This window comes from Phaenicophaeus curvirostris, chromosome 1, assembly GCF_032191515.1.
Source record: "Phaenicophaeus curvirostris isolate KB17595 chromosome 1, BPBGC_Pcur_1.0, whole genome shotgun sequence".
NCBI lineage: Eukaryota > Metazoa > Chordata > Aves > Cuculiformes > Cuculidae > Phaenicophaeus > Phaenicophaeus curvirostris.
In genome coordinates, this window is record NC_091392.1 from 105117898 (window position 1) to 105132679 (window position 14782).

The following is a 14782-nucleotide window of genomic DNA, read 5'->3' on the forward strand; positions in this document are numbered from 1 at the left end:
AACTGTTGCACCTGCACCTGCCCTCTGCAGCGAGGGAAATCCCCACTGGCTAAAGGCTGTTATGGCTGCCTCTGTTATTACTGACGGTTTTGCATCTTTTTGTACACTTTATAACCACAGGGAGCTGTGGACTCTCAGTTTGCTCCAAATAAGAGACTTACAAATCTTTCTCCTTAAGTGTAGAGGGAGGTTAATAAAAATGAAGAGGGACTTTGCACCATTCAGCAAGTGACAGAGAGGAACAAAGCCTCAGATGCTTTCTTCTCTTCCCTGTCTCTAGGACATTTGAAAGATTTCTCAAAAGTAGCTCAGTTCTCCACCAGACTTTCTCCACTAGTTGCTAGAATTATCTTTTATTCAGATTATCCAGCACTAAAGCTGGTCAGAGAACTGTTTCTGCTGTCACAAATGATTTAATCCATGACCAGAGAAGGTTGTCTATGCTTCTTGGAGGAAACTAATTTTTTAATCTTTGTGGTATGAAATTTCCTCATTCTTTTTCTCAGAATAGCTCAACAGAACGGAAGTTTCTCAGATTGAGATCTAATCTGCTCTGCCTTCATAGGGAGTTACAAATGTCTCAAACAAGCTTTCAGTTGACACATTTTTCAGAACAAGAAGTGCTTTGGACAAAGCCTTACTGATTAGAGACAGGAGTGGTTAAACCATAGCTCGTGCCCATAGTTGCCCTCTAATTAGCCTGACCTGTTTATCCTCTTGGCATCAGCCCAAGTTACCCAGAGTTTGGTTCCTGTAAAATAATAGCAGCTGTTTGGTATTTTGCTCTGTTGAAAGCCTTGCCTGTCTCACTGTAACGAGTAAAGGAGGCCTATTTTCATTTGCAGACCTATGCAAATAAACATTTCTCAGAGTATTTGTATCACAGTACATCTCTGGTCGCTGAGGTTGTTAGTCCTTGACCCAGCTAACTTAGCTGTTTTGTGACAGTCATAATCATATTTAAATTTACCTCAAGACATTTTTACAAGTTCAGCAGTTTCACAAATGTCTAGATAGGATCAACCTGAAGACTAAGTGCCTCTGCCACAAAAGCCAAAAGATAAGCCTCTGTTAGAGGAATTCAGGCCAACTTTAGGCCTTCTCTAGAATGGGAAGATAGAAGCCAATTCAACAACATTGTTTGAGAAAAAATTATTGAAGTCATTTTAAGTAAAGTTAGTACTGTATGTCACGACACGCTACTGGTTAGAAGAGCATTAAGAAACAAGTATAGCTGTTTGACACAAGCTCTCATGTACTTCATCTCTTCCAGGGATTCTGCATTCCCACCATGCTTGACAACACAAGTCATTGCTGCTAAATGATGATGATTGTTGCCAGCATAAAAAGTAAGTTAAAACCAGAAACAAATCTTATAAACTCCTATTTTGTTTATTTTTCTAAACAGAGTTTATTTACTCCAAAACTTTGAAATCTAGTTAATGCAACTAAAATTGCCGTTTTTATACTATAGCCTTCAAAGCAGATCATGTATTATGAGTCTGACAGCAGTAGCCATTTAAGGGATCATTAAAACTACAGAAAGCATTTCCATTAGGGAAAAAAAAAAGAGAAAGGCTTTCTACTTGTTTATAGTTTCTTCAGAAATACTCTTTTTGGGATGGAACTCTCTATGTTTCATCTCCTCTGAAGGTGATTTTCTTTTAATTTGTCAGCAGTACGTGGAAACTTTTTAACATGAATGCAAAATGCCTTAAATTATGAAAATTCTGTGACTAATTGGTGATCAAAAAGCTTCTCTGTTGATTTGATACAGAGATTATTATGCATGTTAAAAACGCTTGGTAGAGTTGCCATTTACTGTATTAGTCTTAGAACGGAGAAGTCTTTGAAATGTAATGACCACATAAAAAATCAAGTAGCTTATGAAGGACTCAATCTCGTGATTCTGTTTATTTTTTAAGGAAGTACGCTAAAAGAAGATAGGCAGTTAAAACGTGTATTCAAGTGCAAAATATACTGGGAAATGACAATAAAATCTCATATGAAAAACAATGGAGCACAATAACCATATTAACTTGAGTGTTGTATACAAACAGATACTGTATTAACAAACCACACCACACAAAAGGCAAGAGCTTTACAAAATATGATCATAAAAGCATAGCATTGATACTGATTTTTTTTTTTCTCCAAGCTTGCATTCTCTTTATAATGCTTAGGAAGAATGAGAACAGTTGTGAAAATAACAATAAAGAAACTGCCAGTGCATATCTAAAAGATAATGATTATACAGAGCTTGATTCCAATTCACACTACAGTCCTTTTGTACCTCCAGGATAAAGTGTAGGGGATGATAGTCTACTTTGGATCCTGTTTGGGAGAACAAGGGTGTGGAACACCATTAATATTAAAGAGAATTAGCTTGGTACTTTTCAAGTAGGATATGAATGTATCCATCTTTTTATTGTGATGATACATCAATGAAAATATGTTCTGTACAAATGCCAGCAAAACACATCTGAAAATAGAGACAGTGTGATTAATCCTTATATTTTTAAAATAAATATGTAAAATATTTACATTTTTGACAGTTCCAGAAATGAACATGTCCAGATTGCGTACCACTATCTAAAACAATTCTCTATTATAGAAAATGCATTTCTGTACAAATATTTATAAATACATATGTATAAACTTTTTTCAGTGAAATATCTGTGAGTTCATTGAAAAGAAAAGCATGAGATATTCTTATTAACAGCTAACATCTAGCTATCAAGTTTCCACACACTAAACAGTCTAGAGCATTTTACATCAAACAGGAGTAGATTTTCGATGTTCAGAATATTTTGCGCTCTTCTTCTGTGCCATCATACGAGCAAATCTGATCATCTTTTCTGAAAATCTGCAAAAGGACTGAATCAGTTTGACTCAGTGATTGCTATTGACTGCACCATGTCAGACAGGGTTTCTGGGTCCACTTCTTCTTTACCATTATCTGAATTTTCTGATGAGATGTAACAGCCAGAATCTCTGGGACAGTCATTTAACTGTGTTTTGTCAAAACCGTGGTGAGGACTTAAGCTCTGCATCTCTTGACCATCTTCACTTTTCTGCTGTTGTTCAACTGGAAAGAAGAAAAAAAGAAAGGAAAAAAATGTCAAAATAAGTATCGTGGGAAAGAGTGTGAGACAGCAACATGATTGATCTTGAACACTGTAGAAACAGAATTGGTACTATACAAATGACTAGATCATTATCTTTTATCTATCAGAAACAGAAACCTCAGCATCAAAGAACTAAAATTATCATTACATGAATATAACAATGTCTGTATTGACATTGAGCCTGGCTTTGATCCTGCAGTATGTTGCTCAAAGGTGAATGCTGGAAGCTATGGCCTCATCCTTTAGACTGAGATTGGAATGGTTGGACTCGAAGATCCGGTGGGTCTCTTCCAACCTGGTTATTCTATGATTCTATGATTCTATCTTTTATTCTGTCTACAAGTGCAGGAGTCACCATACCCACAATACAGATGCCAGCTTTTCCCTTCCCACACTCATGTATTCCAGAGCCTGCTCATGCAATTAATCATGAAGCCTACTGCATCTCGTTCATAACACACTGCGTTATAGATGTTGTGACTTCTGAGTGTAAACCCCACCATTTTACCTACTCTGTGCCCTGTGTAGTGAAATATAATATGCTGGTCTTCAGAAGAGCTCAGCCTGAAGATGTGGTAATCAAGTTTTGTAAAGCACTGGACTTTTCAGTGGGAGTGGGTGGCTGATGGAAACTTCCTAAGCTTAGCTTGATATCCAAGCTTCCAAAACACAAAGGCCTCAGAGGAAGTTAAGGTGCCCAACTCCTGCTGTGTGGTTTTGAACACTGTACCAAAACTAAGTAGAAGCAAATTAACTTGCGAATCACTTGTCCTTGCTTAGCTGCTGTACAACCAAGTCTATTCAAATTCATAAATCTTCTATTCAGGGAGAGTATCGACAGATCTCTCCAAAAAAAAAGCTCAACAAGCTGGTGCCTTGCAGACAATATATAATGAACATAACAGTAAACTTGTTCAGAAAACAAGGTATAAAATATAAAATCTTTCCCTTCCATTCTTTTATTTTTCCTTATTGCCCTTCTGTAACTGTATTTTTTACTTTAAACTGTTGCTTGCTTTCTGAACAAAATATAACGAGCACGTCTCACAGGAAACCAGATGGGTTTACCCTCAATTTTAGCCCTTCAGAAAAATGATAGCTTTTAGCTTTTGCAAAGAAAGTTCCCTTATTTCACTTGACTTGTTACTCCATGGTTAAATAGTTAGCTTTGAATCTTTAACCAGATTTAAGCTGTGTTCGTTCAAGTACAGGCATAATAGAAGTCCTAATACATGAAAAATTTTATCTTAATCTATTTTAACTCCAGGGTAGAATCCTACAATTATAAAACTTCCACAAGGAAAATTTCTACCACCATATGCATCAGTTGTTGGAAATTATAAGTTTCAGCAATGTGGGAATTACAATTTGACTTTTTTTTTTTTTAATAATCTTGTGTTACATTGTGTAATAAAGAATGAATTGGAAATGAAAAATTTAAATCTTTCGTGCTGAAAATATTGAAATGGAACAGCAGGAGAGTCAGGACCTTTCTTCATGATGTGAGATCTGAATGAATATTTCACAAAGCTTTTTCATATATTGAGAAATATTTCTAGGTCCTAATGGAAGTCTTGTAGATGTGTTTGAATTGATTAATTCTGTTTAATGTTTTCTATCTTTCAGTTGACTAATTAAGTTAAACTAATCTGATTTTGAAGAAAAGAATGCAATGTCTCAACTTTATCGTGTTTTGTTTCAATAGGTTATAGGCATAATAGTATATATCTAAAAAAAAAATTTTGGATCACTTTAAATACTTTCCAAGGAATAGAATTCCCACCTTGTTCCCGAATAAAGTAATGGTTAATTGCATTTGCATGAAGGAGTGCACCTTTCATCAGATTTAATTGATATCTGTAGCTGTTTGATCTCCTTCTCACCTTACAAAACATAGTTTGTCATGTCAAATGTTATCTCTCCTTGCAGGGAAAATATTTGATCACGTAGGGTCCAATTGATTTCTGATTTAAGTCAGGAAGGAATTACAAAAGGCATTACACCAGTGAAGGCATTACTGCCGCTATTAGCAGCAACAGAAGTAGTTTAGCAAAAATAACAGCAGATGCCCCAGTAAAGCCTTGTCTAAACTGTGTCATTAGCTCTTCACTCCCATCCCACTGGCACCAGGATGACCCAGGTCTTGGTAACTGTGGGCTGACAGACCTCAGGCAGCGGCTGGCGAAGTCCTCCTGTGTGACTGTGGGCCAGGCTCCCCTGCCCTCTGCTGTAATCTCCTCATCAGCCTAATGCTGGGACTTTCATCAGCTTCTCTAGCATCATCTGCTGCCCTGGCAAGCATTGACCTAGAAAGTGTTAATCCTGTTTATATTTTCAAGGTCAAAGAGGAACCTCCATCCATTTTGTTTGTTTTACAATGAGAAGAAAAGCAAGAAACGAGTGGATTAAAAAGCAAATATAGTTTCAGTCAGTGTATTAGTGCCCTCTAACTAGTTGTGAAAATCTGAATAGTTACTATGTGAAAAACAGATCCTAAAATTTTTTGTAGCAATGTCTTTCCCTTGTGTATTTCAGGGAAAAAGACACAAACAAGCCTGGAACTGAGATGTTTTAAAATCTGAATTTAGATCAGTTAGGAGAATAAGAAATTTCTATTTAGAAAACTTACAGAAATGTAAAACTTTTGTCTCTTCCCATAACAGTAGAAGAGTTATTTACACAAAAGACTAAAAAGAAAAAATGTTTGTGTGTTTGAAAGTGTGAAAATATTATATTATTCATTTTGAACAGGAAATGTTGAAGAACACCCCTACACACTTACGAACAGAAGACTGAAAGCAAACTTAGGCTCTCTCTCCCTCCCCCCCCCCCCTTTTTTATGTCTTTTTAAAGCAGCCTTAAATATCATGTGGTAACTACTCAACCACTTGAACAGGATACTGCATATTATAAATCTATGTAACATGCAGCTTTTGGTATTGCTTCACGAGAAGAGAAACCACAGGGTTTTTTTTCCTTTTTTCTTTTCAGGCTTTAGCTTTTATATTCAGTTCTACTTAATTCCTTCCTCTAACACATACATGTTCAAATTCCCCATTAGTAAAGGTAAGTTTGCAGTCTTAATCTTTGGACATCAGAAGAAAGATGCAATGCAAAGGAAATGGGAATTGATAAAATTAAACTGCCATTAAATATTGCAGAATCATCAGAAATAACTATCTTATCAACAAATAGAAGTCTTATCATTTTTCTACAGTAAAGCAGTTTCATATAAGATAAATAGCTTTCAGTCACTGTTGTCTATGATATGGCCAGAAGAGTCCAAGATATGCATCTTTTTGACACAAGCATTCTAGTACTACTTTAGGTAGTAGGATTATATTCAGACTTTTGAAAAAAATGTGCAGCCTTTAGTCTTGGTAATAGACAGACATATGATGCATACTTATGTTCCTTGCTATTTAGATCTTTGTAATGAATATTTGTTGTTCAGTGACATAGATGTGCATGACAGGCTCTTTTTTAACTTCACCAGCTTTTTTCCCTTTCATAATGAGTTTAAAGTCCTGATTAGGAAGGCACTTTAAGCTCAGGTTTAAGGTAATTCAGCTCAAGAATGTACTGAAGTCACACTGACTCCCATGCGGTTTAAACCAGATGATTGGCAGGAGGCTGGAATTTTGTCTTGAGTGAAAAAGATCACCCAGCAGAAAGCTCAACCTCATGAGTGTGCCATCTGAGACTTTGCCTTCATGCATTTTTACCAGAAGAGCAGGGCTAGGGGTATGATGGTTTAAGCTGAATCAGTTCCATGCCTTTGTCGAAGCTGCAGTGGCGACGTACTGAGTAGCGCAGCACAATAACTAAGTAGGACAAAGTGTGTCTTCAAGGCTGATGTCAGACCTCCCGTGTATGGATGAAGGTCATGTATCAACCTGTGGTGCCTGTACCAGTTATATTATCTAAGTGTTAAAATGAAATGAAAACTCACAAGGCATCAGACTCAGAAAGGATCATTTTGAAGCAGTAAATGGTGATACTTCTTGAAAAGTGGGTCTGTATACACATGCAGAACTTCAAGTCTCAAAGGACTAAACATTTTGTGAATGTTTGCAGACATGCATTTTAAAAAATTGCATTCCCTGAAATCAGTGGAGTAACTCTTCTGGGAGGGATATTGAACTGATGAGGGAGGAGAGTCTACAGTGAAAACAGAAAGGAGAATCTTTTTTTATTCCCCTCTAAAATCTGGAAGCAAACAAATGTGCCTGAAAAAAAGGTGAAAAATACTATTTCTTATGCAAGGATGAACTTCCTTGGGAAATATGGAAATATTATGTCCAGGTCAATGAGCTGCAGCTATCACAGTACAGAAGGGGAGATTGTCTTTGAGCACTATTTGACCTTAACATGATCCCACATACTTAAAGGGACTTCCCAGTGTAAAATCATACTCTTGGTGTGAGGTTCTTATGCAAAGAATGCAACTGAGAATGGAAAGTCATGTCCTCAGCTGTCTATCTAGTATCTTGCTGTCCAAGTACAAGAACTAAGAAACAAACCTTATCTGGTACTGGCAGTGGAATTTAGAGTGTGATCTGGCACTTAAATATGAAAAATAAAATAAGCAAATGGCTTTGGGGAAATAGGCATAAAACACTGTCCCCCAAATTGAACATATGGACCATATTTTATCTATATAATGAATTGTAGGCACATAGCCAATGAAGTCTAATTCTTCTTTCACTCAGAATAGGTTCAGACTAATGTAACTTACTGGACTTCAGGAATGAATCTCTTGACTTATGTCATCTAAGTGAGAAGAGAATCAAGGCCGTTTTGCACACACAAAAATCTGTGTCTGGGGAAGCAGTCAAAAAAAAAAGTTCCAAACTTCTTTTCTTACTTTATTCATTAACCATCCAGCAACTGCTTCACTTTAAAAATAGCATCCTACAAAAGCACAGATATCTATCTCCTGTCTAGAAGCCATCTGGGAGAAAAATGGAAAGCTATTAAAAAATACTTTATGAAAAAGAGCTCTTTTTTTTTCCCTCCCCCAGACACAAATTCATGGAAAACAGTCATTTTGTCCCAAATATATAGGTCTGATTGGCTTATGGAAAAATCTAAAAAGTGACCTAGGGGGCTGGGGAAGGATATGGGGAGCTTACAAGACCTTGCAGTTCTAGGATAGCCTTGCTGTGTGAAGTCCTTGAAGATGGTGGGCCTGGACTCCCAGGAAGGGTAAAAAGGAGATCTGTTTAAAAAACACTGTGTGGTCATATTTCCTAAATAAAATGTACTTTTAAATTTCTGGTGTGAGAGGGGTACATTTTTTCCTTTCAAATTAATTCAGGTCTAGATCAAATGTGAGATGAAAAAAAATCTCGTTACCAGAAATCCTACATTTTTGATGGCTTTATAAAGCATATAACGTGGAAACTATTGCTGTAGGTCTTGTGTTTAGAAAACTCAATAACTGTTTATTCTGCAACACGAATTGTATAATCACAAGAGTGCAGCATGAAGAAATCATTTAATATAACATACAATAAATGTCAAGAAAAAGAAGAGGGAAGAAAAAGAAATGGAAAGCCGTGTAGAAACATCTAGACATTTTGCAACATCAGTTATCACATTAAAGAAGTATTACATCTTGGTTTACTGCTCTGTAGTAGAATCTAGTAAAATGAGGCTATGTTTCAGCACACTTGGCTGTTCTGAGTAACAGCAGGGTCACAAAACCTCAGAAACTCTTGCATTTCCACTCTGGATCATACCTGAGACTCCATCCATCGATCAAGCAAATGCTTCATGGAAGCACAAATGTAATGTGAACCTCTTTGAGAGAGGTGGGCTTAGAACAGTGAGTGTGGTCTATGGCCTTACTATACTTTTTTCACAAAGCTTATGAAAGAGTGAACTTTTACCTCAAATAGTGTTGAACTTCTATCTAGGATACTCTTGGCCAGTAAACAGATTACCTTGTAGCTGTGGGTAATTATGCTGCTGTCTTCTAAGCAATGCAGAAAATCAATTTTAATTAAAAAAAAATTTATTCCTGAGTCATGCCTATTTAGGGAAAAAAACTACACTTAGTTAGGAAAGTTCAGTTTGGATGTAGAATTCACATTCACAGTAGCACCCAGTTCTTTCAACCCAACTTTCCAAGTGGACTGACAGAAGGACAAAGAGGTCAAATGATTTGGACAAAATCAGACTCATGATGAGCTTATTCCCAAGATCATCTTGACTCCCTGTCTTTCGTTATAGCCACTTAACAGATAGCTTCTATCAATTTTAGTCTTCAGTATCTTCCTTTTTAGAACAGGTCGTTAAATTCTGTTCTGTCACTACCAGTCACATGACAAAAGCTATGAACCTTTGTCAAGATGACAAGGTAAGGATTTGGTTCAGTCCTGATTCAAGACCGTATCCCAAACCAGAAAAGTAATCATATGTGGTTCACCTAAAAATATACGTGAGTCTTATGGAACTCAATTAAACTTAAATGATTTCTTATAGCTGGCATGATACAGAAAAATGTCTTGGATCTGGTCACTGTGAGTATTCACAAATTCTGGGAATATTATTTTCTGAATTTGAATACTAGAAAGATTGGCTAAATCTATCTAAGGTGGATGTGAAGCAAATATTCATTTCATCTATCGATCTAAGGCTACAGTGTCATCACTGATCTTGAAGCATGGGCCATTTTATAAGATTTAATGTTATTATTTCCAGAACCATTAAAAGAATTTAAACTATTAGACTACCATATAGATAACATCAGGGACACTACTTTGCCTGGTGAAGTGACTTAATCCCATGCTGCCAATTAGAAAGAAGCCTATTTGGATAATTAAGGTAAATTTATTACTTTTCAGTGTATGGCCCAGGTAAGGACGTTGTTAGGCTTGGTCCTTGCACAGTGTGTGTAGAATATTAAGCATTAAGGCATCTTCAGAAAAAAACTCCACTTGGTATCATCTTCTAAAAAGGTTGGGTGTTCAAGGCTGCTTACTCTGCTTTTTGTTATACAAGGAGTATAAATAGTAATCTATATCCTCACTATTCCAAAATAGTTTGATACTCACATGGTCTGTTTAAAACCATTATGTTTTGGATTTGGTGATAATCTAACATTTTTTCTTTTTTGTGTGTGTGCTAAATATTGATATAGAAAAACACACACAATAAAATGTGCAGAAAGTTGCCAAGAAGTACATATACTTGGTTTAAGTGCAAACTAGAGAAACATATTTTCAGAAAATTTCCAGCTAGATCCCTGCAATACAATTACTGGAAAATGTAACTCTTTTTTTTTTTTTTCCTAGATACAGTCTTTCAATCACAACTAATACACAGACAGCCCTTCAAGAGTCCTTTTCTATCCTGTTATCTCATAAAGCTATAGACCAGAAAGAACTACTGAACCTGGTGGACAAAGAAAACCCTTTTAATGCCCATAAAGCATGTTTGCAAGTACCTTTCCGTTCCCGGGAAGATGGCTAAGAACAAGAAAGACTGCATGGAGTCCCCAGAAAGTCCAAATGTACAGTAAAAAACAAGATCAGCAAAGATTTGAAGTGGGAGATTAGAGAACATCTGCAAAGAAAGCTGAATGTAGGAGATAACCAAAGACATGCAAAGAAACCCAGAGGGGTTTGTGTACTGAAGTATATAGGGTATATATGTGCATGCAAGTATGTGCATACATATATACGGACATGTGCCAATGCAAGAATTGGAAACCTATGTATCTACTGAGGAGATAAAAAATGGACACCTGAAAAGAATTGATCTTAAAATATCCTAGAAAGGTATTGCTTTTCCAGGTTTCCTTTTCTTTCTTTCAGGTGCTTCTTAACTGAGAGTGCACATTTGATGAAATGACTGCTCAGCATAAGGGTGAGTATGCACAAATATCAATGAAGAGGAAAATATCATCCTGTTTCAGCTGAGTGTCTAATTAAGTAGGCGCTTAGCTGTAGTTCCTAGGAATTTTACATAAATTATTTAAAATTATGAGTCAGATTGGAAACATGATTAAAATATCGCGAGAACAGTATTTTCTGTTCTGTATCCTACCTTTTCCACTCCCAGTGAAAGGAACAAGTGAAGAAAACATAATGGTGATTGATACATGTACATCTATACACATTGTATGATCAGCTTTTGGAAGCTCATTTGAAACCTGAGTTGGATTAATTTTGACAAAAGAATGCAATCCAGCTATTAGTATATATGTTTGGGTGTTTTTTTAAAAAAAAACTTTCCTATGAAAGAAACTGATTTGGATAAGGATTAAAGTGTGGAATGAAATGAGGGAAGGAAAAACTGTATTATTTTGCAGAATGTTGTTTAAATAAATTAAAGAAAATTCTTTACTGTAGCTATATGAAATAATCTCTGTTTTGGTTAAGATACTAGCACAGAGTCTGGGAGGGTTTATTTTCTGCTCTTGTACAGACCTTGTGACTTTCGGGAAGTCACTCTATGGGGGTTGGGTCCCCAACCATAAATAGGGGTATTTTTAAGCAATAGTTGCAATCAGTCTTTAGTGTAAGACCTATAAATATGAAATCTTAAATCAATTCTGTTACTGGTATAGTAATCTTATATGTATCTACGAGATTTTTGGGTTGCTATCTGAATGAATAAGAAAATCATCTGACACCATGTTTCATATTTAAAAGAAAAATTTAACAGGTAAGTATGAGAATCACTATTTCTTTACATGTGTTTCTTTAATTAAAACTTTCAGGTGACTCTTAATAAAGCTTAACCACTTACTGTCATAGTCCTGTAGATTTTCAATTGCTGATAAGAGTCTTGCCCTGTCTTCTGGGTTTGAAATATTTAATTCGATTAGGTGACTCTCCTGTAGATCCTTTAAGTCCTCTAGGGTTTCATAGCCATTTAGCAAGAGGGTTGAGGCATATTCCTGCAAAAAAAAAACACCAAGCAAATCCTCTCATGTAAACAAGCCCTGTGTTTAGTAGTGGAATAGGTACAATTTCTTTGACTTTTTTTTTGTCAGGTTGAAATGGGCTCCATTCTCCACTTTGCATAAAAATAGAGCTGGAGAGCCGGAGAGGACAGAAGCAGAGATGCCTTGGGGCCCTCTTAGGCATCCTAGAATCTGTGGCTGAGCTGTCTAACAGAGTCTGGCAGCAAATTGGACAGGACAGAACTCTGCCAGAAATGACTTAAACTGCTAGGCATCTGGACTTCTGTGGATCACCTCGTCGGTGCCTTCCATGCTGTGTCCAGGAGGGCCCTCTGAGGTAGGATGTGTACTACCTTTCCACAGGAGTCCTTCAGTATAGGTGAGGGTAAGAAGCTGAAGGAGCCCTCAGTCATGCCATCTCACACATGGCCCCCCTTGAGCTGCGTGGCAAAATAGTAAGAAACTCCATGCAAACTCCAGAGAAAAAATTGTTTATATCAGCACCAAAGCAATAACCGTTATTAAAAATGTTACCTACAAATCATGACCTAATTATACTTTTATACTAAGTCAAGAACTAGGGTTGCAGAGAGGGAGAGAAGCACAACATGGGCATAATGCAAAAGACTGTGCTCCCTAAAGGTCATGAGAAATTAGAAAAGCAAATTTTAAATGTTGGCACCAGAGTCATACTGCAGCCCTGTCCCTGAGGTCCATTGCCACGCACTTCCTACCCTTTGGTACACAACTGCTATCAGGTTATGGCGATTTGACAAGTCACCGCGGTGCCTCTTTGTATGGAGTCTCTTTGCCTGACCATGTGATGTGGTGACGTGCAGATCTGTAAGCCACTCACATCAGATAAAAGACAGACAGCATGAAGCTGCTTTGCCTTGTGGACATCAAAACTGCTGAAACCTGCCTTTCTACGTGTGCTTTTAAATGACATGCAAATCTGAGCGCACAGAAATGAGTTACACACACAGCTGGGAAATGCCTTGGCTGACCTGCAGATGGACACAATCCAGGAGTTCTTGCAATGTTTTAGGCTTGGTCCTTTTGTTTCCTTTGTGTGGCTTTATCTTTCTGGGTGCAGCTTCATCTTCTAAGATAATATCCACGTAAATGAACTTGAAGTTTCCTACTTTGTTGTTCAGCATACCTGTCCATATGCCCATGGGAGTTTTACAGATTATATCTATAATGTCTCCTTTCTAGAATAATAAAAATAAAAAAAGAAGCACACCACTGCTTACATATCTGATTTGTTACACACAGCATTTTCTCCACAGACCAAAACCAGCAGAGACAGCAGAGAATCTTAACTAGTTAATGAAACATAACTTTTTTAAATTACCTAGACTTAACCCCTTTGCTTTTATAAAATCCCAGCAAAAAATTACGGAAAATTAAGCTTGCCCTTATCTCCAAACATCTGCAAAACAGAAGTGAGCATAAGCAGCCCCTCTCACCATTTTTGTGCTCTACTTGGTTCCTGAAATAGGTAGGGTTGCATCAACAATCAACTTTTGTCAGGAATAGTGGGCATAGCTTTGGCAAAAAACAAGGGAACACTGGGAGATAATTTTCCAAATATGTCCCATACCATTTATACAATAATCTTACTATGCAATATCTCAAAGATCTTCAAAAACTGACAGCTGAGCTATATGAAAGGTGGAATTTTACACATTTTTACAGTAAAAAATACTGGCTACATTTCTCAAAGGCAATAAAGAACATTTAACTCCCTTAATATCTTCCTGTTTGTCCTTTCCAAAGGATTGACAAATTGTCCCACTGTTATTCATTCAATTAACTGAGAAAATAGCGGAAGGCACCTTAGCAGAAAGAACTAAAGGCTTCAACTCTCCACGATTACACATTTACCCACAAATATGAGTGACAACAGAGTAACTTCAAGAGAGTTTTTTGGTAAAGGTGGTCACAACCATACTGTGGGAACCAAGTTCTCAGCTCAGCAAGAGTCACTATGAGTAATTTTCATAGTAAAAAGCCTCCCTTGTAAGACATAACCCCCCCCCCAACTTGTTCCCATGACATCAGAACTGTCTCCTCTCTTCTGAGCAGTTGCCACAGAACTTATAAAAATGTTCAAAGTCCTTAAGGAGTTGTCCAACAAATCCCCACATACACACTTCATTTGAGATTTGGTTATAAACTTAAAAATCAAACTCAGTTTAATAAAATACGTGTTAACAACTCTAAGATTTTAAAATCATTTCTGGACTGGTCAAGAAATTGCAAGTAAGTAGAGCAGTCACCCTAGTTTGGTATATACCTAAGTATGAAATTGACTGTGTTCCAATTATGTGGTTTTTTAACAATATAAAGCTTAGATCTATGAGCATGTTTGAAATGGAAACTAAGCAAACATTTGTTTAAAGCTTTATAAGCACACATATTGTTCTATACACTCATGGAGGCTCAGGAACTTCAGATATGGATGCAGATCAAGATTAGGCAGTGTCTTTAAGCCAAGCTGCTGACACGCTTTGAATTCAGATTCGGGGTACTGAAATTTTGGGAGATAAATTTAAGGTCTTTAGACCCTAAGTATTAGTTTATAAATCTAAAATACAGTATCTCAGTGACTATAAAAAGGAATCTATGTGAGCCAGCAGATATTTGCAGTTTCATGACCAGTTAAAGAGAAATAAATGGTCAAGGTGTGGGTCAAAGTGGAGGGCAAGCGCTGAAGACTGCAAGTACTGGC

General features: G+C 36.8%; 1 protein-coding gene across 5 annotated transcripts in view; it reads right to left on the reverse strand.

The window, feature by feature from the left end:
- Window positions 1-1346: 1346 nt before the first annotated feature.
- The window catches only part of SAMSN1 (SAM domain, SH3 domain and nuclear localization signals 1), a 91432-nt gene continuing 77996 nt past the window's right edge, over window positions 1347-14782 (reverse strand). Inside the window, exons 13-15 of one of the 5 annotated variants that reach the window (XM_069870495.1) lie at window positions 13053-13259; window positions 11889-12039; window positions 1347-3088 (exon numbers count right to left, since the gene is read on the reverse strand). In XM_069870495.1, the coding sequence (XP_069726596.1) occupies window positions 2883-3088; window positions 11889-12039; window positions 13053-13259 (564 nt within the window). In that variant the 3' untranslated portion in view covers window positions 1347-2882. The remainder of the gene's footprint in view (window positions 3089-11888; window positions 12040-13052; window positions 13260-14782) is intronic. The other 4 variants (XM_069870504.1, XM_069870513.1, XM_069870521.1 and 1 more) reach the window with 4 other exon arrangements.